We start from the raw sequence: 24637 nt of genomic DNA, 5'->3' as shown, positions 1-24637 counted from the left end.
TTTCCTGTCCTGATTAGAGGCTTGTAATTTGCCCATGAGGTCCTGCAAAATGTTGGCACTTCACATGCTTCTTCAGTCTCGATGTTCGCTGAGAAGTGAATCCATGTTAGCGGATACTTTTTATTTCTTTTCTATGTCTTCAATCAAAAAATCGCTCACTGCAAGAATTGTTACAGCGACAGGACAGCAATGTACTTATTATAGCACACATGGTATACTAGGGTCGTTTCAGCACGGCTATAAATTGACAGCAATGAAACTTGCAGAAAAAGAGAATACATGCACTGAATGCAGAAATTTTAACTTGTCCCGAGTTGATAGCAGGCTGTTTTGAATAAAGCAGTGTGGTCACAGATAGCGCTGTGCAAAAAAGGAAATTCCTGACTACAGCTTGTCCAAGTGTGGTTCTGCCTGTTGCAGTGCAAATTCTCAAGTTCACGTGTTTTATATATAAAAGTAAGTTTGTCTATTTTGCCGCAAACCAGTTCACAGTCATCTGTAAATTCTACCGTCATGGAGTGTTGGCTGCCTTCCTCTTCAGCAGCAGTCAATCATGACTGTCAGGCCACCATTTAACTACTGCTACAAAATATTCGATTACTTCAGAAACAAATATAGAGACCCGTTTCTCATTGATGGAAAGTCAGTAGAAATGCCTGCAAAACTCCGTCTTCTCTGTAGTAGATGGTGATGTGAATCTGCGAAAGGATGTGCCTTACATGTGAAGGCTACCATACCTTCCCAGTTGTCTTCTAGTTAGAAGCATACTAACAACAGTCAGCCACCCTTATGCCATTGTTGACTTGAGCCTGTCGCTTGCAACTATCTACAAAAGGACTAATTCTTTTTCAAGATTTTGAGCCGATCTTAGCAGTAACAAGAAAATGTGCGTTCCATCCACCTAACTTTCTGCTGCCCCCTGCTACGCTTGCCCTCTCTCGAAATCCACTCCGTTACCCTTAGTTGTCTTGTCTTCGCATTACATGCCCTGCCCAAGCCCACTTCTTCCTTTTGATTTCGACGCCTGTCATTGAGATTTGAGCTTCAATCGCGGACCGTGTAAATTTGACCTACAGCTGAGTTAGAGGTCAAACCATGAAAAAGACAAAAAGAAATTGAATCTATCACCACAGCCAACGCGCCTCATGTTGAACTGCACCACGTGCTGTGCATTGGAGAGTGTCGTCTTCAACCACTTTCATCTGCTCCATCCCGCAGCACTGCCTGCTCACCGTCGTCTTCAACGCAGCACAAGTCCGTGCTCTGATTCCAACTCGAATGTAGTAAACATTCTCTGTACTTTTTAGAAAGGAAACTGCTTCGCTAGTGCGCCATATTTTCCACTGCTATCAAGGAGAGGTACTTCGCCAGAAGTTTTCCTGGAAGTACTTTGTTTTGGTTGGTTTGGTTTATTGGGGTTTAACGTCCCGAAGCAACTAAGGCTATGAGGGACGCCCTAGTGAAGGGCTCCGCAAATTTCGACCACCTGGGGTTCTTTAACGTGCACTGGCATCGCACAGTACACGGGCCTCTAGAATTTCGCCTTCATCAAAATTCGGCCGCCGCGGCCGGGATCGAACCTGCGTCTTTCGGGTCAGCAGCCGAGCACCATAACCGCTGAGCCACCGCTGCGGGGTGGAAGTACTTTGTGTCCCATTGGAGATGCTACTGAAGTTTAAAAGAAGGAACTTGACGGCTTGTCCAGTAGGTTCAGTTGTTTAATGCATCAAGATCCCAGAGAAAGTACCACACATGCATGCACACACGCAAAAAAAAACACAAATCACAGTCTTCGCTGCTACAGAACAGTGCAGTAACAGGACCGAACACAAATCACAGTCTTTACTGCTACAGAACAGTGCAGTAACAGGACCGCTGCGGCAGCTCTAATAATGAACACTCTCAGTGAAAACATGGTGCTATGGTGTTAACTCAGCAAGAAGAGGCACCAAACTACCACTCTGGAATGAACTTGCAGCACTAAAGCTTCCACAGTTCACATCTTGACTCCGACAGCATGATTCAACACTATGCTTCAAGAGCTCTGTCCAACCTACACTGCCATAAACGAGAAGGTAGCTCGCCGATCCTGGAAAAATTGCATGTGGAGGCTTTAAGGATACGAGAGATGCCCTAGTGAAGGGCTCCAGATCAGTTTACACTACCTGGGGTTCTTTTAACACGTGCCGACGATGCACACCACGCAGGTGTCTTTTGCGTTTCAGCTCCATCCAAACGTGGCTGCCGCAGCTGGAATGTAAAATCTCGTGACCTTGGAATCAGCAGCCAAGTGTCAAAGCCATTCAGCCACCTCGGCAAGTCTGAATCTGCTGTTGCTGAATGAAGATTTAATAATTTTCTTAATTTATTTTCTGTTGCCACATACATACAAACACAAAAACATGTTTCTCACATATCTCCAGCTTTTAGCACAAGATGGATCACACTGACGATGCCACAATGTCCATGATACGGTACAGATGAATTCAAGTCCTGTACGATGACGCAAGCATTGAGAAACGTCATGAGTCAAACTTCTCGAGGCAGAAGGCCGCTCCATTCTCCTCGTACTGCTTCTTAGTCACAATGATCTTGTTCACGTCAGGATCCTGGAAGGCCATCACCCCACCATGCCACGCATACGTGATGGGACTGCAAAAAAAAAGAAAATAGAAAGATGGAATAACTCAACCAACCATGCATGCTATCCAATTACAACCAGTACAACATCACCTTCTGAGCTTTATTTTCACAATCTGAACGAAAAAACGTAGCGTTGAAACAGGACACAGAGAGATGAGGACAGGACGGGGCTACAACTAACAACTGAATGAAATCGATCAACGAAAGACACATCCCTTCTCGAGCAAAGACACGCATGCGCAAACTTGAAAGAATGTCAAAACTGTGATCAACTAGAAAAATCCGGTAAAAGAAAAAGGGGAGGAATAGCCACCGCTCATGAAGACTGTTGTACAAACATTAAATGCGTCTTAGAAACTTTCTTTTTCCATTAGGTAAATAGATGGTGTGCTAATGCACGTGTCACTACTGCGTTGTGATATTTCATGACCTTCCAAGATTTCCCTCGCCAATTGATCTTGGAAATCTTGGAAGGTCATGAAATATTACAACACAGTAGTGACATGTGCATTAGCACACCATCTATTTACCTAATGGAAAAAGAAAGAAAGTTTCTAAGATGCACTTAAAAGGTGCACTGAAGAGGAATCTGAACTCGTCTTTTTGCCGCGGGAACTCGATCTACACGTTCTGAGCATTCTTAGAAACTTCGATTTGTTTCCCTAATTAAATCGAATTAATTTCCGGCTCCCGCCTTTTTTTTTTAATTCTCCCTCGTACGGTGGGTGGAGTCAACCAACACGTGGAGTGCCTTGCAGCCAGCTCCGTGGAGGCTTTTCTTTCGCTTTATTTTGTTTTTTAGGTTTCCGTGAATAGTTTCATTCGCAGATAATAGAGCCGCAAAATAAGCCCGCAGAAATAAAAATACGTGTGGACTATTTGCTTCTACGGACTACTACGTATTACTCCGCCGATGGCAGAGCGGCAAGCCGCCGCGGGACTGGCTGAAAGGCACTCCACGCGTTTGTCGACTCCGCCCACCGTACGAGGGAGAATTAAAAAAGAAAGGCAGGAGCCGGACGTTAATTCTATTTACTTAGGAAAATCAGCCACACAGGGCAATAAATCGAAGTTTCTAGGAATGCTCGGAACGTGCAGATTGAGTTCCCGCGGCAAAAAGACAAGTTCAGATTCCTCTTCAGTGCGCCTTTAATGTGTGTACAACAGTCTTCATGAGCGGTGGCTATTCCTCCTCTTTTCGTCTCTTTTTCTTTTACCGGATTTTTCTAGATTATCACAGTTTTGCCATTCTTTCAAGTTTGCGCATGCGTGTCTTTGCTCAAGAAGGGATGTGTCTTTCGTTGATCGATTTCATTCAGTTGTTAGTTGTAGCCCCGTCCTGTCCTCATCTTTCTGTGTCCTGTTTCAACGCTACGTTTTTTCATTCAGATTATGTATGACCAACTGGCCCCACAGTGTACTCTGTTAAACTTCATTTTCACTTCTCGGCTGGGGCCGTCACAGCTGGGCCAGTTGCAATATCTCCCTGACCTTCCAGCGAGGTGTGCCGTTTTTTAAATTTGCTAACTTTCTCTGCCATAAATGCATGCGTCCTACCGGGAGAGGCATAGGAGAAATTTCTACCGAGAACAATACAAGTGGGTGGAGTTCTCCTTTAATAAATTCACACATATTCTGCTCCACACCAGTTCAGTTTGAAGTGGAAAGTGTGACGTCGCCAATTCAAAAGCCCTGACCGAGCCAGCCGCATTTGGCGACACCAGTGCAGGCTTCTTTTTCATGGTTTTCACGCTTTGGATTTCAATGCAAGGGCATTGAAGGCTCCGTTCACCAGAAAATCCGGTGTCGGCATTGTGAGCAAAAATTACGAGCATGGCTCTGGCAGATGGTCCCCAGAGAGCAACCTATCGCGTGTTGCGCAAATAAACGCACGCGGTAGAATGCTTCTCCCAGCTAAACGGACGGATTGTTTCGAGCTTAAATTTTGCACAGAAGTGGCATTTTGTAGACAGAATGTCAGAATGGCATTTTTTTATGATGTCTCCCAAAGAATGTTGCAAAAACAGCTTTTAACTGCAAAAAAAGTTATATCTGGCAGCTCATCCTTCTTGCTGCTGGTATACCCGAGAAACCTGGGGCCATGGGCACAGTCCTTACGTTCGTACAACAAATGCAGCATCTGCGAAATTCGCCGACCCTCATTACTCTATGAATACAAAGGGAGACCAAATAACCACTGTTCTTTTTCAGCGCAGACAGTGACTATGGAGCACAGCAGTCCATTATTTCGATTGCCGCATAGTCGGAGTGACTGCCTCACGCGTAAATCCCCCCCCCCCCCTTCTGAACTGCCGGAACATTACAGACACAAGTGAAACAACTATTCCAGGTTACATTTTATTTTAAGAAAAAGAATTTCAGGTTCGAGAAAGCTGTGGCGAGACACGGCGTTGGGAATGGGCTACGGGCCCTCTTCGTCGCTGCGGCTGCTGTTGCTGTGGCCGCTGTTGCTGTGGTTGCTGTGGCCACGATGGCCGATCCTGGCACTTTGGGCGGCTCTCCTCATCATTCCGCTGCACCTGCCACATGTGCTTCCGGCAGTAGTCTCGCTTGTGCGTCGCCACGTCGTTGGCGCTACGGAATCAATTCCGGCATATTTTGCATTCCAAAACAACGCTGCACTCGTGGACTAGCAGATTGCAGTGATCTTCTGGGGCCATTGCCTGCACGACCTCCTGCACGCCGCCTGAGACAGCCGGCTGTAGCAGAGATCTGTCTTCCTGGGGTTCCGCCGCTGCCTGCGAAAGCCCAGCCCTCTCGCTGAATATCGGCACGCATTTCGCGCAGCATGGCTATTTGGAAGAGAGAGGAAGGTTAACCAGAAGGGCATTCCAATTGGCTGCCCTGCGCTCGGGGAAAGGGAGGAGGGAAAGTACGGGAGAGAGAACAGAGGGTAGTCGCAGCTTCCACAGGCGGCTGCTGCCAGGTGCAACGATACGGCAATACGGCGATACGGCGATACGGCAAGCAAAAAGACGTGCTATCCATCTTTTTTCGCTAAAATGCTGGTTGCATTTATCAATTTTAGCAGTCAAGCTCTTGTTTACATCTAAAAGAGCAGCTCCAAAAGTTTGGTTCGGTATCCCTTTAAAGGGGTCCAGAAACACAATCTCAGTTGACTGTTTTGCCTGTTGATCACATACCGCCTGTTCCGTATTTATCTGTCCGTGTTAGAAAAAATTCTCCTGCGCAATGTACTGAACTATGAGGGCTCAAACGCCGACTACAAGGTAGCTTATGATGGTCTCCATCTTTCGATATGTAATTGAACATCTAAACATGCCTGCATTTTCAGGGATCGGCGAAAAACTGCATTCGGCTGCGGCAGAACTTTTCATCCAGGCGAGCAAAGAAGCCACTTCGACAGGCTGCGCCATCTGGCGAGTGGTGAGGCAACCGGTTTCTTCGGATGTGCGTGTCGTCTGCTTCTTGAAATTAACATCGCTCGCCAGATGGCGCAGTCTGTCACACTCGAAGATGTTGTAATTGAATTCATAAAATATGAAATCGCATAGAAACTGAAAAAAGAAAGTAGCACGTAGGTGCCCCCTCCCCTGAAACACCAACAAAAGAAGGTACCGTAGCTGTTACTGTCCGTAGCCAATGCCAATAAAAGCACACACAGTGACAACGAGATCAGCAATGATAAGGATGAGTGAGTGAGAGCATGTTTGTGCAAATAAATGCCGTTTGCGCACTGTCCTTGCTATCATAGTCAACTGCTTTTTCGGCCAGCTTACATTAGAGGAAAGTTCACTTTTATTTGGCCTTCAACTTTCGGGTGTCGGGTTAAAAGTGTGGCCGGCCTAAATCGGAGTAAATGATGTATGCGGAACTGAATTGGTCACACTCTACTTCACATTCCCAGATCCGTGGGAGTCCTCATCATAACCCCTTCTGGCGCAGTGGTGCAGCGGTTAAGCGATGCACCACTGCCCCGCGATGGCCACATTGCTCTTGCCAAACAACCTCTAGCGAACAGTCATTAATTGAACTGCCAACTGCCCCTCACAACCTGGTTGGGCAGGTTGTGATGACGCTACAAGGTCATGTGACCCACACTGCCCACCTAGGCTGAGCGGAAAAAAAACCAGTCACACAAGACGACGGACAAGAAGAGTGTACACACCACAACGACTGGACTAACAACTGAAGTTTATTGGAAAATACATGGTCCGAGCAAGGCCAGCAGAGCATGCGCAACAGCATCATCACTAATCACTGCGCAAAAGAGACAAGGACAAGAAATCTCATCTATCGTGGACGACCTAAAAAAGCAAATTCTTTTTCCAGTAAGCGCAGTGAGGTTGTGCTTATACAATCAGAGGTTTGGTTTGGTTTATGGGGTTTAACGTCCCAAAGCGACTAAGGCTATGAGGGACGCCGTAGTGAAGGGCTCCGGAAATTTTGACCACCTGGGGTTCTTTAACGTGCACTGACATCGCACAGTACACGGGCCTCTAGAATTTCTCCTCCAAAGAAATTCCAGCCGCCGCGGCCGGGACCGAACCCGCGTCTCTTGGGTCAGCAGCCGAGCACCATAACCACTGAGCCGCCGCGGCGGCTTATACAATCAGAGCCAAACAAACCGATATGATATGATATCGGTTGTGCTTATACATATCATATAGGTTGTGCTTATACAATCAGAGCCTAACAAACCGATATGATATGCTAGAAGCATATCATATCGGTTTGTTAGGCTCTGATTGTATAAGCACAACCTCGCTGCGCTTACTGGAAAAAGAATTTGCTTTTTTAGGTCGTCCACGATAGATGAGATTTCTTGTCCTTGTCTCTTATGCTCAGTGATTAGTGATGATGCTCTTGCGCATGCTCTGCTGGCCTTGCTCGGACCATGTATTTTCCAATAAACTTCAGTTGTTAGTCCAGTCGTTGTGGCGTGCACACTCTTCTTGTCCGTCGTCTTGTGTGACTGGTTTTTTTTTTTCCGTTTACAATGTACCAACTGGTCCGCATTTCAACCCTTGTGCACCTAGGCTGCTTCTCCGGGGATTTTTCACTCACAACACTCATGACGACAGACTTCCTGCTCGACAGGAGCCATAACTGCATTGCAGTAAAATGTTGTCTTCCGATTGGACGGTAGGTATTGCCGCCCTTCTAAAGGAACGCTGTACTGAGGCACCCGGAGGTGAAAAGTAGGCTTAGCGCCCACAGGAATACATGGAAGCTAAAGCTTTCAAAGAAATTTTCTGATTTCACAGAGCACCTATGATGTTGTCCCTTCGTGAAGAGCAACCAAGTTCATCCTAAAACAGGTTCTGAAAGTATGAGCATTTCAAAGGGGATGTATTTGTAAAACCCACTCAGGGTACAAGTCGGTTATGCGACCCATTGAAGCACATGTAAGCAAACTTATCAAATTACATTTTTCGTTTGGCAGAGCAAAACCCACTCAGGGTACAAGTCGGTTATGCGACCCATTGAAGCACATGTAAGCAAACTTATCAAATTACATTTTTCGTTTGGCAGAGCAACCATATACAGGCCGCCATTCGTTAAAGGGGCTGCGAAACACTGCCTGGGGGAATACCGGCTATACTTCAGGTGGGTTCTTTATGTCACACAGATGCTGACTTAGAAAGAATTGCAGGAATCGATGCACAAGAACGGGAGTTATTCAGTGAAGAAATTTAAAAATACAAGCAAACAAAAGGCTGCCCTCAACTCGATTTTGGCGGGGCTTCCCACTCCTGTATCGCTCTCCCAATGACGGCACCTGGCGCAACCAATCAAAACAGCCAGCCAGAGCACGTCGCGGAAGTTTGTACTCCATGGCTGCCTGCTCTCTGTAACTCGTTCTTGCTGAGACTGGCAATGTTGTTTCCATGCCAGAGCGCCCCTGGTGGTGTATTTTTATTTTACTTGCTTTGCAGGGCTTTTATCTAAGAAGAACAAGTTGTTTTTGTTGATCTAATATAAAACGCAGACAGGTGACAAAATGTGTCTCTATTTATTCACACAATTTGCAGTATATTTACTGTTTGTCCGGTCATCAAGCTCGCGCCAGGTGATGTCGCATCTGCTGCTGAAACCCGCCACTGTGTGGCGACACCATCAGAGCCATGAAGTTGTTTTTGGGAGGACATTAAAAAACGGAATGTACGCGGTATTACCGATGCTAATAGCACCATTATAACTCACTGTATGCAATCAACAGGCAAAACAGTTAACTAAGATTGTGTTTCTGGGCCCCTTTAACAGCTGGAAAGTGTTTTAAAGAATGTGAACGAGAAGAAGAATATGAAATATAATTGGGTAAGTTTTGCTTACACATATTTGTATGGGTTACCAGCCACCTTATGCTCCCAGCAGCGGGAGACTCCCATGCTCATGCTTCACAGTGTTTTTGAAATATGCACTGCTTTCGATGATGCTTCATACTTCTGGAACTTCTTCCAAGATAAACTTGGCTGTTCTTCACAAAAGGACAATATCATAAGTGCACTGCAAAAAATTGGAGAACTGCTTCAAAAACTTTGGCTTCCATGTATATTCCGATGGGCGCTAAGCCTACTTTTCATCCCCACGTTTTCCCGCAGTCGTCCCAGCCAGTGACAGCAGCGCCACCGCATCTTGCTCACGCCATAGGTCAATGTTGGTGTACCGTATTTTCCGGTGAATAAGACGTGTTTTTTTTAAAAAAAATATTGCTGGTGCGGCCTATACAAGGGTGCGTCTTATATGCGAATTTTCCGTTTTTTTTTGCGAGTTCAGAAATTACTCAGGTTCATGTTCAAGCTTTTTTCACCGAAAAAATATTACTACCAATAACGTGGTTGTAACATGGTTAATACTTCAATACGGAGACCGCCGTGCGCAACTTTTTTAGGTAAACTTTATCATGAAACGGCGGGGTTGACCACTTCCGGGATCTTAAACACGCGGCCGTTTCGGAGGCCCCAAGCAAAGGTAATGTGAAATGCCAAAAGATGGCGACAGTCGCGCTTCTCGCCATTGTCAAGACAAGCCAAGAGAAGCCGATATTTTTTTTTTTAGTCACCCTTTGCAAGTACGAAGTGCGAAGAGAATGCTTCAGACGTATTGCCTTTTTGATAGCGCATCCGAAGATGAAGAGTTTGAAGGTTTTATGTAAAAATAAGTTGTTATGGACATAAAGAGAGTTCTTTCGCTTTTTTTTCTTTTGTGCTTAAACGTGGGTGGGAATGGAGTGAGTGTTGCCTCTTTCGATCCCTTAGCGTTGCTTAAGAACTTCTCACACGTACGGTGCATTTTGTGATGGTCGTATAAGCATGTTTAATTAAGCCTCACTAGCCTAACTGGGTCAACTGGGGTGCGTCTTATACACGGGTGCGTCTTATATACCAATTTTTTCAATGGCAGCCTGCATATATGGCGGGTGCGCCTTGTACACCGGAAAATACGGTATATGCATCATGCATCATGCGCCCTGCGCCAGTCCGCGTCAGGCATTGAAAAAGGGCACCCATCTCCGTATGTCTCATGCCAGACGCCCTTCGTGCTCGTGCCGTCGCGCTTGTTTAGCGACTTTCACCAGGAGTAGAGTGGCTGCGGCAGCTGCAGTCAGCCCAGACTCGTTCCGCGGAAGTCAAGGGAGCCGGTCGTCCTCTGATCGGAAAGATTAGCTTCTGGCCAGCTATTTGCACAGCTGCCCTGTCAGGAGCAATCAGTGCGTGCACACTGGCGGCGCTACGGTAATACCCCTGTCAAGCGGGCAAGTTAAGTGCACTTACGGAGAGTGTACTCTGCTGTAAGTACACTTTGCCGCATCTAAACGACGCAAGCGGTTCCAATGGTACAAAATTTATAATGCATAAAAAGTACTTACAACTTTATTTTACGTGTTATAACACTGTTTTCAGAAAAAAGTTTGTTGGTTATAGCTGCAAGCGAAGCAACAAAACAAGTAAACGTGATCAGATGCAACATCGCTGCCCGCCGCCATCTTGCTTGTTGTCGAAATTCTGGATAGTCTTGGCTGGTCTTGGCTTTTCTGCTATTTTCATTTTTTTTTTCATTGTTAAAAACTGTTGAGCCTCGCTTTATTTGCCCTATCACGTTAAGCAATCAAATATTATTAGTATTTTTTCTTTTCCATAGGCCTGTTCAGAAATTCCGCTCATTTTCTGTAGCAATTACTTTTTTACAACGAGTGCACTTTGCTTTCCCGTTTAGCACCGCGTAGCCCAAAGTGTCACTCGGGATGCCGAAGCGCACTCCCCGTAAGTGCACTTAACTTGCCCGCTTGACAGGGGTATTAATCTCTCTATTGATGAACACTGCCATGCTGGTTACGGCGCGTATGCACCGCGGGTAGTCCACTTCCGCCTGCTCGAGTCTGCTGCCGTAAGCATGCATGGACCGGTTCCGGCGTATGTACAGGAGCGCAGGCACAGGGCACGGAGTCAGGGTGTGGTAGAGTACCATACTTGGTAGAGTACTTGTTCACCATATTGTTGACCACGTGTCATTGTAGTGTCCGTTCGTTCGCTCAAGGCCACAGGAAAGGGGTGTTATCATTTTGTTTGTGACGCGAGAAGCGACCCGACTAATCTCGATTGATCACAGCCATGAAGAGCTGCATTTAAGTTTTTCCAGATTACTGTAGATGGTCTTGACCTGTTATCTGGAAGTTTCCTTGACGGCTTTAAATTGAGCGATGCACCGAGCAGCGGGAATTTGTAGTTCGACGACCGACGAGCACGTTTGTTGCTTACGCCGCCACCGAGTGATTCAGTTCTTTTGCGGGCGCAAGTCAGCCCAAATAAAGAGCTTCGTTTGAAAGTATTGTTACTGTCTTCCTAACAAGAAGACAACATGACAATATGATAGAGTACTTGTTGACCGCGTGCTTTTGTTGATGGATGGACAGACAGTCAGATGTCCGCTGCTTATGCCTCCATGCTGCTGTGCGTCGTCAGATGGCACCAAACAATGCATCGTGAGCTTCACCTTCTATGGCGTCGGTTTTCTTCCATAGAATAACCGTTGCTTCGCTGGAAATATAGGGCCATAGTATGTGACGTCCTTATCGGGGACTCTGCCCATCGCTTTGCACTACAGAGAAGCCCGAACGCCGACGACGATTTTATTCGGCGATTACGCCACCATTTTAATGCTAGAGCAAAATGATTTCGCAGGCTTTACAAGCACATTTCGCACATTCGGTAACCTTAAACTGATCGAATTCTAAAACCGCTTCAGTAGCCCTTTAAGTGTGGCTGTGTGTATCCAGTATCATTCTGTACCATATATTCAAGCAGTCTTTGTCATCGGGACAGCTGCCTAATGACTGGAAAATGGCAAAAATCATACCCATATTTAAAACTGGGAATAAACACTCCCCGGAAAATTACCGTCCAATTTCATTGACCTGCATTTGCTGCAAGATGCTGGAACATATAATTGCTTCTCATATTTATAATCACCTCGAGTCCAATAATTTCTTTTTTCGCCATCAACATGGTTTCAGGAAAGGATTATCATGTGAGACACAGTTACTCGAATTCACGACTGACCTGCACCTTAACATGAATAATAACCAGCAGACCGATTGCATTTTCCTTGACTTTTCCAAAGCCTTTGATCGTGTAGCTCATTGTCGCCTTATTGCTAAATTAACTGCACTTCGATTTGACTCCTTCACCCTAACATGGCTTCGAAATTTTCTTTCGAATCGTCAACAGTTCACAGTAGTTAATAATATTGCTTCGTCTCCTACTTACGTTACTTCTGGTGTGCCTCAGGGCAGCGTTTTGGGCCCTTTACTCTTCCTAATTTACATAAATGATTTGCCACTTAATGTTTCTTCTCGCTTACGTATTTTCGCTGATGACTGCATTATTTACAGATCAATTAACAGTACTGACGACCACCTGGCCCTTCAAAATGACCTTAGCCTAATTCATAGTTGGTGTAACACCTGGTTAATGGCTTTAAATGTGTCAAAATGTCAGGTAATTTCTTTTAGTCGTAAGCGTGATAACTCACATTTTTTATACAACGTCAATAATAAAGAATTGTTACATACAGTATCGTATAAATATTTGGGTGTTCAACTAACCGAAAACCTCTCCTGGACAGACCATATTGCAGCCGTTTGCGCAAAAGCTTCAAGGACATTAGGTTACCTACGTCGTAATCTGGGTAATTCACCTTCCAACATCCGAAAATTGGCCTATCAGACATTTGTTCGTCCACAGCTCGAATATGCATCATCCATTTGGTCCCCACATCCTACATACTTAATCGACATGCTTGAATCAGTCCAGAACCGAGCTGCCCGTTTCATTTCACGTAATTATAGCCATCACTCCAGCGTAACGCAAATGAAACTCGATCATTCCATACAGCCTTTAGTTCTTCGCCGTTATATCGCTCTGTTATCCTTGTTTCACAAATATGTTTATAATGCCACACAATCCACACTTCATACCCAGACCGCCTCGAACACATCTCGTCGATTAAATAACCACTTAAGTTTTGCGCGCATGTACGGTACGACACATGCTTTTAACTTTTCCGCACTCCCTACCGCCATTCGCTTGTGGAACAATCTGCCTGATCACATTGCTTCCGAGTCAGATCAAGAAAAATTTCGTCATCTCCTACACGAGCATTTTTCACAATAGCACTTACAAATCACTTTATCTTGTCTCTTACACTTGGCAATCTGCTTTGAACTTCTTGTGATTTTCTTTTTTCATTGCTACCTCGCTCTTGTGAATTGCTATTTTATGCTGCGTCGTGTGTTCACTTGTATGCCTTGTATATATTATTGCTTTTTTGCGTCTTTTTCCCTGAATATCACTTCACGAATTGTGTACTCCCTGATATGGTCATTTTTTGTGTTTTTTGCGTTTTTCTTTTTTTCTTTTTTTTACTTTCTAGTATTAATGCCTTACGTTAAGTTTTACTCATGTTATTTCCTTAAGTGTACCTTTGTGGCCTTTCATTACTACAGTTGTTCCTGTTTCATGTTTTGCTGCTTACTCTGTAACCCCCCTTACACAATGCCCCTATGGGGCCTGTAAGGTATTTTAAATAAATAAATAAATAAATAAATAAAAGCTGAGGTGATACGACTCAGTGTATCGTAATAGCTTCATATGGATAATAAGAATGCCGGGGTCTGTGTGTTCGTGAAAGAAGGAATCACCGCTACCAGATGTCTTCCCTCGATCATGGTGAACAACGGAGAGGCATGCTGCGTTCAACTACTGGAAAGTGGCATCGTCATTCGGGGAGTTTATGTGGCACCACGTACGTCTACTAAGGAAACTATCGATGTGGTTGCCACGTATATACCCTCATGTGGAACAATGTCGGAGTTGTGTTTGACTTTGGGTGATTTCAATAGGGAACAAGACTCTCTTAGTCAATACATGAAAGAGAAGTTTGATCTTAAAGGTGCACTGAAGAGGAATCTGAACTCGTCTTTTTTGCCGCGGGAACTCAATCCACACGTTCCTAGCATCCTTAGAAACTTCGACTTATTGCCCTGTGTGGCCGATTTCCCCAATTAAATTGAATTAACGTCCGGCTCCCGCCTTTATTTTTTTAATTCTCCCCGTACGGTGGGCGGAGTCGACCAACGTGTGGAGTGCCTTTCAGCCAGCTCCGTGGAGGCTTTGCTTTCACTTTATTTTGTTTTGTAGGTTTCCATGAATAAATAGTTTCATTCGCAGATACTAATATAGCACCAAAACAAGTCCGCAGAAATAAAAATACTCGCGGTCTACTTGCTACTACGGACTACTACGTATTACTCCGTCGATGGCAGAGCGGCAAGCCGCCACGGGACTGGGTGAAAGGCACTCCGCGCGTTGGTCGACTCCGCCCACCGTACGGGGAGAATTAAAAAAAAAGGCGGGAGCCGTACATTAATTCGATTTAATTAGGGAAATTGGCCACACAGAGCAATAAATCGCAGTTTTCAAGAATGCTCGGAGCGCGTAGATTGAGTTCCCGCGGCAAAAAGACGAGTTTAGATTCCTCTTCACTGCCCCTTTAATTTGGCTAGCGATCCTCGCACTCAGACTACACAGTGGGGAACTACCATTGACCTTATGCATCATCAGAGAGAAACCAACCAGTCTAACTAAAGTGTAGGCAGCATTGCGACAACTGCGAGTTACTTTACCGATCATCGGGCAGTGTTTGTCTCTGTCAAAACAACTGAATAAATAAACAAAAACAATGTGTTTCATCGAATACTTCTTCAATGCTTAACATTACAGTCACAACAACAAGCTCGACAACATGCGTAACCAGGGGGGGACTGTAGCTCTCGTAACATATATCCTGGCATAGCTGAGCTAAGCCACTGCCAATTTTTTTTGCCCCTGTGATGAACACTCCTCCCAAACTGATGTTAACTTATCTGGAAAAGGTGCAGCTCTTACACAACTTTATACAGTACATCTATACTTCAGGATAAAAACTCTCCCAGTGACCAAACCACTGACCACCAAACTCACCAAACTCTCTAGTCTGCTGTTCTCAACCACTACGCTCTCTGTGCCCTGTTCGCTCTAGGAGAAATGGAGTCATCTACTGTGCTCATTACAAGCTCTGTCCAAGACTACCTCTGCCTCTGGTTAGATTGGTTTGGTTTGGTTTATTGGGGTTTAATGTCCCAAAGTGACTGAGGCTATGAGGGACGCCGTAGTGGAGGGCTCCGGAAATTTCGACCACCTGGGGTTCTTTAACGTGCACTGACATCGCACAGTACACGGGCGCCTCTAGAATTTCGCCTTCATCGAAATTCAGCCGCCGCGGCCGGGATCGAACCCGCGTCTTTCGGGTCAGCAGCTGAGCGCCGTAACCACTGAGCCACCGCGGCAGGGCGCCTCTGGTTAGACTATCTCTGGTTAGAATGTCAACAAATCCTGTTCGTTCTATAATGTGTACTGTCCTCCCAAGACCAAGTACAAACAGCTACTGCCTGATGCACAGCTGCAAACCATCAAAATGCACAGGACCTGAGCGCTCTGTGTCTTTGATTTACAAACAGTGAGTGACCGACACAGTAGGACAATACATGCAAACAGCTGTCTCAATGCAGCCTGGAATCAACGCACAATCCACCATCCCAGCCCACTGCACATTGTAGTGTAATCAAAGTGGAAACAAAACACACAGGACTCCCAGCAATGCTCATCCCTACCCATATATCTATCACACACTCGGGTGAACCGCGAGGAGCATGCCCAACCGCGCATCACTGTAAATCATTGGCATATCAAATGTCATCATCATCATCAGCCTGACTACACCCACTGCAGGGCAAAGGCCTCTCCCATGTCTCTCCAATTAACCCTGTCCCTTGTCAGTTGCGGCCAGTGTATCCCCACAAGCTTCTTGATCTCATCCGCCCACCTAATTTTCTGCCACCCCCTGCTACGTTTGCCTTCTCTTGGAATCCACTCCGTTACCCCTAAGGACCAGCGGTTATCTTGCCTTCGCATTACACGCCCTGCCCAAGCCCACTTCTTCCTCTTGATTTCGACTAAGATGTCATTAACCCACGTTTGTTCCCTCACCCACTCCACCTGCTTCCGATCTCTTAACGTTGCACCTATCATTTTCCTTTCCATAGCTCGCTGCGTTGTTCTTAACTTAAGGTGAACCCTCTTTGTTAGCCTCCACGTTTCTGCCCCATAGGTGAGTGCCGGTAGGATACAGCCGTTGTATACTTTTGTATACCAAACAACAGATGGAAGCAATTTCTGAATCAAGTAAGCAACTGAACAACCACACGGAGGCACGATCATCAGAGCAAAGCAAGAAGTTTTGCCTGTTCCATCGTTCTTTATGATCTGCTGGTCACCTCGAGTGGAAGACCAATGACATCACTGTGAACAGTGAAGAACACAACATCACAACCGCTGCTATATTTCAGCATTACTTTCAGTGTCCTCATATTAATATGCAGCCTCGTCGCGACAAATGCATCAAGCTCCTTTCCTCTATGGTCCAGTTCCCGTACTGCTTCTGCATTGCAACAGTCTAGCCTGGCAGCATTACTGAATGGAAACACTGCACGAACCTTAGAAAATGAAACTGCAAGGGGATGGGAATCTAAAATAGCACGAGGGCAACATTGCAGGCAGAAACGCTGCAAACACATTCAGTGCTGACGACAAGCACTACAGAGTGACCTTTATTTTCTCACTAACAGTATGTCAGTGACTGGAGCCACAAGTGTGTACCAACAGTTGCACAATCTTCGTGTGTACAATGAAACAACAAAATGGCAAACCTATAGCAATACAGTCGAACCTCGATGTAACGAACCTCAATGTAACGAAATTCGCGATGTAACGCATTTTTTTCATTTCCCAATCACTTCCCCATTGAAAACCATGTATTTTTTTTCGCGATTTAACGAAGTAATTTTGCTCCGCACTTTTGATGTAACGAAGTCCTTGCGCATCGCATGCATGTGCCAGGAGCTACCTTGACAATCGAATGAGAGCTAAAAGTTTAGCCGAGACGAAACGCAGTTTGTATTTGCCCTTTTACGCACCAATTTTGCCGGCAGTGTGGGAATCTGTGAGAACGTACCGCCGCGCCATCTGTCGTGCGCATACAAAGCCCGCGGCATGGAAGTTTCAAGACGCGCCGCGCCATGACGCCACTGGCGAGCTGTAGACTCTGAACGTGAAAGCGCAAACCGGAATTTTCTTGCAGCGTCCGTTCGTTTTTTTTTTTGGTTTTTTTGCATGCGATGTCCTCGTAGACAACAACAAAAAAAAGTCCTCAGTGTTGACAAACTCGTGGAGCTAGTGTAGTCGTACCTTTAAAACGATTGAGCGGCGAAAAAAAAAAAAAAAGTGCCCTGGCAGAGGAGGCGAGTGGCGAAGGGGGTAGAGGGAAGGCGTGGCATGGGAGGCGCGCGCAGTGCATTCTGGGTGGGTGGCTTCGGCGCGCTCTCGGCGCGGCCCGCGCGAAATGCAGCCGGCTGCATTCCGCGCCGGGCGCCGTCAGAGCGCGCCGGTAGCCGCCGAACACGCTGGCGATCGGGCGCCGCTGTTTCGCGAACGTGACGTCGCCGTGCCGCGCGCGCACGCGCGCTCGCGCTACGTCGGAGTATAACCGCGCCGCGAGCACAATCCCACCGCGCCGGCGTGAGCGATGCGAACATTTTTCTTTATTTTTCTCTGATGCGTCCCCGGCTGCAAATGTTCAATGCTGATGATGATGATCCCAGTAGCGACATCTTGTGGCGGCTTTCAGTACTAGGCGCTGCGCTCGTTCTTTCGCTATGCGCACACGGAGAAAAATGATGCCGTCGCGGTGTTTGCTATCACTCATTATGCTCCTGATGTAGGAAAAAACATCCGGTGCCCTTGTTAGCGATACTATTACTCGATTTTCTTGCGTATTTCCTCAGTAAGTGATTTACAAGTTCCCATCAACAAGCAGTGTTCCTGAACCAGTTATACTTTATTTTGACAGCTGAAACATGGAAACCTCGACGTAACGAAATTCGCGATGTAACGAAATTTTCGGCTGCAAGTAGGACTTTGTTATATCGAGGTTCAACTGTATATAGAAGAAAACTATAACACAATCAAACAAAACGCAGTGACAACACACACACACAACACAAAAATGAGAGCCAAGAACAGGAACAAAGTCAGCAACAACTCACTTGTCTGGTGCCGTGACGTTCACCTCGAAGATCTCGGGGCAGAGGCATCGCAGCTCATTGTAGCTGCATTGCAAAGGGGCACAGACAAAGGATGGTTTTTTGAGACTGCTCCGCTGGAGACAGAACTGTGGCAGGGGTAAGCTGTGTGTGGGCTACGAGAGTAACATCTTTGTGCAAGGCTGCAGATTAATTGCAACCGCTTCAAGCTCTTTAAGGGGGAGACACATTGCACAGCACATGCACATTTTTGCATTTCACCTGCACTGAAAGTCTGAACTGCTCCTTGTGAGCGAAGAAAAAACGTACAGAAAGGTTTTACTACTCATCTAAAGATTAGGCCATTACCTCAAATATTTCCATAACAGTATCTTACAATTTTCCAATATTCAAAATTTTTGTCCGACAATGTTGGATATGGAGTATGCGATGAAAACTTTAGCACTGTGCCTGTGCTGAAACTCAGTTTGAAAGCTTTTGTTCATTTTTCATCTTTCTCCGATGTTTTGACCTTTTGTAGTGGCTTCAATCAAGATGAACTCTAAACAACTAACCAAACAGCAAGCTCTTTTATGCCGTAACCCTGCATTCAAGTGAGCGTGCTACAACTGTGAGCGACCATTGGTCTGTGTTACAATGCACAAACAATGGAGCTGTCTTGAGTAACAGTGGTCATGCAAAGGCATTCACGCTGCTACATGGAATAAAACCATCTAGGCGCAAATAATTTCACACAGACAAAAGAGACGAGGAGGCCACGGACTGTCCGTTGTCTCCTTGTCTCTTTTGCCTCATCATCATCATCATCAGCCTGACTGCGCCCACTGCGGGGCAAAGGCCTCTCCCATGTCTCTCCAACTAACCCTGTCCTTTGTCAGTTGCCGCCGCTGTATCCCCGCAAACTTCTTAGTCTCATCTGTCCACGTAACTTCCTGCCGTCCCCTGCTACGTTTGCCTTCTCTTGCAATCCACTCCGTTACCCTTAAGGACCAGCGGTTATCTTGCCTTCGCATTACATGCCCTGCCCAAGCCCATTTCTTCCTCTTGATTTCAACTAGGATGTCACTAACCCGCGTTTTTTCCCTCACCCACTCCGCCCTCTTCCGATCTCTTAACGTTACACCTATCATTTTCCTTTCCATAGCTCGCTGCGTTGTTCTTAACTTAAGCTGAACCCTCTTTGTTAGCCTCCACGTTTCTGCCCCATAGGAGGTTTTATTCCAAGTTTCAACATGCTAAACTAGCTGGTCCGACAACATGCCTTAGTGACACTGCTACAGGTGCTCATACATCAGCACCAGCCGAGTGGCGTTTGCTGCAACACTCAACCATCTCCCACTGGTCTCCAATCTGCCCTATCCTGTGCCACCTAACCTCACCACTCAACCTGAGCCTCTGAAACTCTTCCAGTGCATCTGTCTTCAGCACACAGCACCATCACTTCACCACAGCACACAGAAATTAACACGGCGGACGGACTGAAAGACATCACAAAGAGCTCTGGTGAAGCCAAGCATGTGGAACCAATTACTAGTCAAGAAATTTGTCTTGAACAGAGTAGCAGCTGTGCAAGATGATTCAGGACTAAGAACAGCACAACACAAGCTGGCCGCTTCACTTGGCATGTGAAAACACTAGCATGCAAGTGAGATGCAGTTGGAGTAAGCGCCAATGTGTGGCAAAACGCTGTGATAAATTGCAGCTGTCTACTATACTGTTCTTGCCTGACATGCAACGATGCAAGGATGATGCAAGAGAGCCAAGCCAGGGCCCACTCACACTCTCTCCCCAAAGCCAGGAAAACATGCGTTGCCGCCGGTCAGGAGGACGTTCTTGAGCATGTGAGGCCGCATGTCTGAAGAGAGAGAGAGAACCATTTCGCACAGTTAGCCCACCCGCTCACTAAACACAGGTTGGCTTGAATGGCCCATATGAAATGTTGAACTGCCAATGTGCTTGTTCCATTTGCAGAAAAGCTTTCCATGAGCTCAGACGGGAGTAAGTTTTACCTATCTGATGAAGGGACTGAAAAAAAGTACAAGAGACGCATGTCCTGGCCCTGTTCATCATGCTTAGTGACACAAAAACTGTTTCATGGTGATAACAGCAAAACCGGCTTTCTCAGTGGTGAATGAGGTTGATCTTGTGATTGAACACTCCACTATATCCACGATAATGCTGTCAAGATGCACTTGGTCCCTAATTTTTTGTAACTAATAGTTCATGCTTTCAGGACAGCATCTGGTGAAGTGCAGAAAAAGTAAAAAGATGATCACACAGTACAGTACAGCAATCATGAGACAGCTGCCCAATATACACATAACAGGAGTACATGTGCCTCACATAATTTTGCTAGGCATGTGTGAATATTTAATAATTTCAAATATTTGGTCAAACACTAAAGTACTATCGTTACAAGCGACACTTGGTTATAAGAAACATTCAAAAGTGGTCTGGCTGGTTTTCCTATGTTCCCCATGTTAACAACATCGCATACAAGAGACATGGTTACAAGAGATATTCGGTTACTAAGAAAAACTTTTTTGGGTCCCTAGAGTAAATTACTCACTACTTAGAAGAGACACAACACAGATATGCTCACGCAACACAGCCGACGTCGTACCAACTCGTATGCGCTGCACTTTTCATTCCCTTGCCTTGATTCATGTCACACATCACATAGTTGTGATTACTGTCTCGCTGCACTGAAATTGCCATATCACAGACTGCGTGTCCTCATCAAGACATTGTGAACTTCCTCCTCAGCTACTTCACGTTACAGCCCCGACGATGTATTCAATGAGGATGAACTTATCTAGTCCAACTCCTCAGTGTTTTTAGAATTTTCGGTTACAAGAGACCTTGGTTGTAAGAGACATCTTTCTTGGGTCCCTTGAGTGTCTCTTGTAAAGAGGTTTCACTTATTTGATTTGATCTGAATGTTCGGGATTTGAAATCTTGCAGTATTCGTCTAGCGTGAATGTTTCTGGAACTGCTGCCGTGTATGTTCTCAGTGCTGTATACCTGCACTGACATCTTAGAATAGCATAGCACCTAGCATAGCATAGCATGCTATGATGCTAAAATGTATGAGCTAAATGCAGGCCGTCAAATGCTGCCATGGGATAAAAGACTACAGCATAGGTGACCTGCCAGAAAAATGCAGCACCACAGACAGTAACAGCAGTGTTCTGATGTACTTGTTTCACAGAATTGCACATTCAGTGCAAGCTTGTCATTTTGAATGCCATTAATTCGAACATCCAGTTTATTCAAATGGTCGCTTCGCTCCCATCAACATCGCCTGTATTTGAAAAAGCTGCCTGCCATTAGTATGAAGTCGGCAATACCAAAATGAATTCGGGTCACCTTGGAGTCTGAATTCCATAGAGTTGACTATACTGTCACTGTACGGCAAAGCCTCCATTCATCACATTGAAGGGACAGTGAGGAGAGCTCTATTAATATTTTTTTAAAAGAAAAATCCGATAGTTTGGCATTTCATGGCTTTGTTGCCACTTGGCCGGCAGCGAAAGATGCATTTATTTCTAAGAAATTTGGATTCGAAGTTGAAAAAGTTTTTCCCACCGCTCCGATTCAAACTTGGAACTCTCTTACAACGACACAGGACTAAGTGACGTGAACATGACGTGCACATGACGTAATGCAGACTCCGTGATTTCTGACGGCCAGCAGTGCGGCCTAGCAGCAGCCGAAAAGAAAGTGACCGCCGGCCGCACGTTGAAGGCATCTATCGGCTATTGCGGCCGTCGCTACCGTCGCTTCGTTTACGTTTGCACCGGCGTTTTGCCAGCGTTACGATGGATCCCACTCTCGAAGCCGTCAACGAAGTTCTCGCAAATAGACACCTTTAGCATACCGTGTACCTTGTTAGCGTTAGCGGAATACCGGGAGCCCGCCTACCGCCGGTGAGCAGGGGCTGATTGGTCCCGATGCTGCAGGCGCGCGCGTAGCTGCCGGGTACGTGGTGCCATCTGGCGACATCAAGGAGATGTGCGCATGCATTTGCTGCGCCACAGTGATTTGTGGCTTCTCGTGTCCCAGTGTTGCTAGAAGCATTGGTTCTAGCAACACTGTCTTGTCCTATGACGTCATGAAGCTTGTGCTTGCGAGTTTGGCCAGTGGCGGTGATACCCGTATCTTGGTTCTTGCTCTTTTCTACGTTACAGAAGCTTTGCTGTCAGTATGAGTGGCGTTTTTGTAATCAGGAGCTGGTATTCTGTCGATGCAAGCCAACTTCAATTTCTCCTCAGTGTCCCTTTAACCCTTTTCCCCTTTGCATCTTCACCAAAATTTGTATATTTTAATGCAACAGTGTTAAAGGCACCTTTCTCCCTAAAAACGGGCGTCGGTGTCATCGGCGTTGTGAGCGAAAAATCACGAGCATGGCTCTAGCAGGTTGCTCCCAGAGAGCAACCTGGGAGGCAGGTGGCCCACCCAGGTCACGTGACCTTGCGGTGTCATCAGAACCTGCCCACCGGATAGAGAGCAAACTGCCCACCGTTAGCAGGCGGCAGTTAAATTAATGATTCGTGGCTCGGGAAGAGCAGCCCAGGTAGCACAAGGCCCACCGCTGGGAGCACCTGCCATCGCATCACAAGGGGCATGAGGACTCCAGGGATCAGTGACTGTTAAGTAGAGAATGAGCTTCTGCATGTATGCGAATTAACCCATTACGATATCGCGTCATACCCTTAAAGCGGACCCTAAGTGTCCCTTCGAGTTGTTTTTCATATACTGCGTACAGTGTCACCCTACCCCTTCCTTCCTTTTTGTATTTTACGATAAACCACGAATAATATAGCATTCGAGAGAGCTGTTTTTGTGGGGACGCAACATGAAGAGGAGGAACGCTGAGGTTTCCTCGTGGTGCATGAGGCCAAGGGGACAAAGCTTCTATGAACTACAGCTGGCCGGGTCTGGGTAACGCAGCATAACAAGTAGAAATACTACAACAGTCAGCAGCCACGGTGGCTTCCCCGCAGTAGTTAGGTTAGTAAAAAGTAAAAAAAAAAGTCAAAAGTTAGGTGCCAGCAAGAAAGATGGCGGAGAGAAGAAGAGAATGGACGCCACCACCCACCCTTGGGCAGTGTCTCGACGACATAGTTGATGGCCTCCGGGATGCCCATCTCCTCAATGCCGATGTCCGACGGATGGAACAGCAGCTCGGGCACCATGAACCGCTCATTGTTGAGCCGGATCAGCTGCATGCCAGTCGTGAAAGAGAGAAGAGCCAAAAGGAAGTCATTGCTAGGCAGTCACTGCACAACACCTTGTCCAGATGAGAACCACGCGTGAGAACATTAAGGCGGATGAGGGGATCAAAGGCAACTTTTCTGTCTTTCAACTTAGAGTGATGAAATTTGGCAGACTGGCTTTAAACAGCACCAAACAATCAGATATACAGTTTCACAATGACAGCTTCAGTAGGTTCCCTTTTATCATTGTTTGTATGTTATCCCCATGTTGCTTGCCTTGTGGAAAGCCTAGCATGACAAAAAATACAGGTCTACAGGTCTGTAAAGGCTTGTAATATTTACTGAGAAGTGTGGTGTAAGTCAAGACCCTAAATTTAAAAAAAAAAATTTCTGTCCTCATTTTTTAAAGGACACAATATGCACCTTCTCTTTAAGTTTAGAATTATCATGCTCTAACTACCATGTAATAAAAAAACATGTGAGCCTAAATGGCAAAAGTGGGACTGTCTCTATGCGGACCACATTTCAGTGATCACAACAAAACAAATGGGGTAAAAATCCGGAGCCGTTCACTACGGCGTCCCCCATAGCCTGAGTCTCTTTGGGACATTAAACCTTAATAAACCTAATATAAACCATAACACACCCTGAACATGCAAGTGCATGTTCAGTGCCCATGCAGTGCCCATGCAAGTGCAGGGCACTGCACACTCAAATCCAGCTGCTGCAGATCTCGCATTGCTTATATCGAACGGGCTTCCAAAGGGAGGCCACATCCAGGTACGACCAGCGTGGCAAAGGATCTTCAAAATAACCTTACTCAAAACCTGAATTCCATGCTGTAGAGTTTGCGGTTATGTTACATGAAAATGACAGTGATATGGTTCTCTTTTGTAACCATTTCCCTATTTCCACAGTGACTGCTATTTCTGCGAGCATTTCTTTGCTGACTTTTGCTTTCTGTCGTGCTTGCAGCAGTCAAAGGTGCGTAGCACTGCAGTCGTGCATCTCTCTTATCTTGCTCCTTCTGCAGCACAGTTGTTGCCAACTCCACGAGCAGGCCTTTTTGTCCAGCACAGAAAGTCCACATGGA

The 24637-nt window shown here is 46.0% G+C and overlaps 1 protein-coding gene across 2 annotated transcripts in view; it reads right to left on the bottom strand.

Annotated features, from left to right (window-relative positions):
- Positions 1-1770: 1770 nt before the first annotated feature.
- Arp6 (Actin-related protein 6) overlaps positions 1771-24637 on the bottom strand; it is a 52488-nt gene continuing 29621 nt past the window's right edge. The window contains exons 8-11 of one of the 2 annotated variants that reach the window (XM_089560918.1): positions 23427-23550; positions 20105-20180; positions 18329-18391; positions 1771-2652 (exon numbers count right to left, since the gene is read on the bottom strand). In XM_089560918.1, coding sequence (XP_089417044.1) covers positions 2523-2652; positions 18329-18391; positions 20105-20180; positions 23427-23550 — 393 coding nt within the window. In that variant the 3' untranslated portion in view covers positions 1771-2522. Of the gene's footprint in view, positions 2653-5052; positions 5403-18328; positions 18392-20104; positions 20181-23426; positions 23551-24637 lie in introns of those variants that run through there. The other variant, XM_089560919.1, reaches the window with a different exon arrangement.

This window comes from Amblyomma mixtum, chromosome 9 (genome assembly GCF_055824585.1).
Source record: "Amblyomma mixtum isolate Tamu chromosome 9, ASM5582458v1, whole genome shotgun sequence".
Lineage (NCBI taxonomy): Eukaryota > Metazoa > Arthropoda > Arachnida > Ixodida > Ixodidae > Amblyomma > Amblyomma mixtum.
The sequence above is the reverse complement of the archived record's forward strand: the minus strand, read 5'-3'. Positions and strand labels throughout refer to the sequence as shown.